Source organism: Atta colombica, unplaced genomic scaffold, assembly GCF_001594045.1.
Source record: "Atta colombica isolate Treedump-2 unplaced genomic scaffold, Acol1.0 scaffold53, whole genome shotgun sequence".
NCBI lineage: Eukaryota > Metazoa > Arthropoda > Insecta > Hymenoptera > Formicidae > Atta > Atta colombica.
In genome coordinates, this window is record NW_017259543.1 from 147,558 (window position 1) to 150,920 (window position 3,363).

Consider the following 3,363-nt stretch of genomic DNA (forward strand, 5'->3'; position numbering starts at 1 on the left):
ATCTCTGCTGTATAGATAAATATTTAAAATACTTCGATTGTTTAAATTTTGCGTTGTTCCAAATGGATTATTTATCAATGGCTAAAACACACAGTGTATTTTATTCGAGAAACATTTTGAGAATATTCCGAGAACATTCTCTGAACGTCTTTAAGCACACTTTTTTATTCGAGAGATGTTCTGGAAACGTTCTGAGAACATTCTCTCAGAACGTCTTTAAGATGTCCTTCAGAGATCTGTGCTGTAATGGGTAAATATTTAAAATTTTTCGAGTTTATATTTGGCTTTGCTCCAAGTTGGTTGTTTATCAATGGCCAAAATTATCTTTCAGGTATTTACGAGGGATGTATATTCACACAGCATACTTTATTTAAAGGTCGTTCTAGAAACGTTTTCAGAACATTCTCTGAACATCTTTAGGACATCCTTTGGAAATCTTGTGTGAGCAAATATTAAAAATTCTCCGAGTTTAAATTTCGCTTTACTTCAAGTAGATATTTATCAATGGCCGAAAATTATATTTTCTCAAGTATTTTTGAAGGACATCTAAATATTTAAAATTTTCTCCAAGTTTAAATTTTATTTTGCTTCAAATTGATTGTCTATCAACAGTCAAATATCAAAAAGCTTAATAAAGTCTCTCGTTTATTTATTCATCGAATAAATGAGATAATTCTGGAGTGCCTTTTTGTTGGGTTAATTTTAAATAGCCAACTAATCAGCAATATCTCCGAGATATTAGAGAGATAGACATGACTTATGAAGACCAGTATAAAATTTGCAAGGCGTGTCGCGCAGAGAGGTCGTTTATAAGGCTCGAGCGTGTCAGCAGGGATACGTCCACGAGGTAATACGCCGCCCTTACGAGAAGGGCAGCTCCTCGTCGGGTGACTCGTCGTGGTACTCCTCGTGGTCGGACGTGTGTCACAAAACGTCGCTCGGTTGGCGCTGGCCGATCCCTATCGTGGGCGACAACTGTTCCTCCTCGACCGCGACCGCCTTCGGATCCTCGTCCTTCCATTTGTCCATGGAGCGGCGTCGAGCGTTCATGAAGAAGTTCCCGACCGTCGTCGGTTCCAGGCCCAATTGCCTCGCGATTGTCACCTGCATCTCCTTCGACGGCCTCTTGGTCTCCTGCGAAGAATAAAAAAATCTGTATATATTCTGCATACATCAAGATCTTTAGTTTGGTACAAATTACTTTTTAGCTTCACTTATTGCATTTCATTATTTCGTTTTATATTATTTCGTTATTTTACAAATCCCGCTTGTTTACAGCAATTATATTTGATTCATAAGCAGTTGTTCATGCAATTCGCGGGATTTAATTATAATGAATAATTGTTACTTTTGTTATTTTTATACTTTACATTAAGGATGCTGAGCTCATTATTGAATCTTATCATTACATTGGACGGGATCAAAGCTTTATACAATACGTTATCATTTTGTTCGATTATCGATGAGTACAAAAATTGTAATTTAACTTTTAACAATCGACGAAATACATCTGACAATGGTATAATGCAGTTACTTATTAGAACGATATATATTGGATTTATATTTCTGAGTTTGCGAATGAAACGAGATTTTTAGAAAATGTATAAAATACGCGAGGAATGGGATTTAATAAAATTATGTTAAATATTACTTAATGGTTTTAATATTATCGTATTTTATATGATGTGTCTGTTATATATAATAAAGTGTATTATATATAATAAAGATAGTAAGATATTCTGATATATTGATTCCATCTCTCGCTGGTTAATCTATTCATCTCCATAAAAGATCCACATTCAAATTCAGATTCCAAGGTATATGTACTCGCAGAAGCCCCTGTGTGCTAATTTCGACTGTGCACCACGTACGAAAGTATTGGCTAGCAATAATTGTTACTCCGGCAATCGATACACTCTACCTCAGTAGAGTCACGTTATTGATCGCGCCGTGTTGGGTAAGAAACATCGCGTGGGAAGAAAACGTGGTAGCCCATTTACCACAGGGAACTGTTTATCGTTCACCAATATACTACCGAACATGTGCTGGATTATCGTTAAACATATCGTAAATAATTTTTGGAATATTTCTTTCGGTCGCAATTCACAGAAAAAAAAAAGTAAAAATTTGATATATACGCAAACGATTAATTCACATCGCATAAATACATAATACTTAAAGAAACATTCAGAGAGTGTTAAAATAAACGGACTTTTTTCAAAAATAGATAAATGAATACGAATTAAGGACGTATCAGGTGTGTAGTATCTCTGCAAAAAATTAGACTGGAATTGGAAATTTATACTTTCCGTACAAAAATAAAGTAAATGTACAAGTAGCTTAATAAAGTCAATATTTATATTTAACAATACAATTTTAGTTTAAATGAAGATTTTCTCATTTTATCTTAATTATTTTTAAAATGTATATCTACTTTTTATTAATTTTTGAAATAATCTTTTAAAATAATTACGCGAGAATATCAAACATGGAGTAATATTGCAAAAAGTTTTGACATTGTACCAATCAGTTTGAGTCCTACGTAATTATTTTAATGCTCCAACAAAATTATTCAGCTCTATATAATTATACTTCAGCAAAATCATCTTTCTTGTACAGAAAAATCTATAATTATTTCCATTTTGTTAAAAAATACGAGTAACATATTCTTAAGGAAAGAACATATATTCGAACAAACGGATTAAGCGAATTTCAACGAATTAATTTGTACCCAAAATCTTTGGCTAGAATTTCATAAAACAGAGAAATCGGAAAGACTTTGCGTAAAATCACGTCACGTTTGGCATCTTGTGTATCGATGAAAAAGATACCTACACGATTTTCTTGCCGTCACTTTCGAAGGGCCTTCTCCCTCGACCAGCCAACCAGCCAGGCAGGCTGGTAGCTAGGCAGGCGGTGATGACGTGACGTATGTATACGCGTACGTACGTTCACACGAAGCTTGAAACATACACGGGGGGGCCGTGTGTGCGCGGCACAGTGGCTGTCAAGGAATAATCACGATGCCTCGTCGCGATAGTGTCCCGCATTTCCAACAATTGATGCCGCGCCGTTCTATGCGCGGCGCGACGGGCACCGCCTTCGTGTTTTGCGGCCGCGGGCGCGCCGCACACACCGACACGCAGAGAGCCCCGTGAAGTGCCGGCCGCGGATATGCGCGTATCAATAGCGACGGCTATGTGCCTTAAACGAAGTCCGGCGTGTTCCGGCGAGAGTTAAGCGAAATTAACGTCCACCGAGTTAATTAAAGTACGCCTGTCGCACTCTCGGCGACGACGGCCGCCGCCACACCGTCGTCGTTTGAAAATCGAAACCTCCCTCCCCCCCCCCTCTCCTCCCCCT

At 37.5% G+C, this 3,363-nt stretch overlaps 1 protein-coding gene across 1 annotated transcript in view; it reads right to left on the bottom strand.

Annotated features, from left to right (window-relative positions):
* Positions 1–790: 790 nt before the first annotated feature.
* LOC108691863 (homeobox protein onecut) overlaps positions 791–3,363 on the bottom strand; it is a 110,018-nt gene continuing 107,445 nt past the window's right edge. The window contains exon 5 of the mRNA XM_018199798.1: positions 791–1,134. Coding sequence (XP_018055287.1) covers positions 925–1,134 — 210 coding nt within the window. The 3' untranslated portion in view covers positions 791–924. The remainder of the gene's footprint in view (positions 1,135–3,363) is intronic.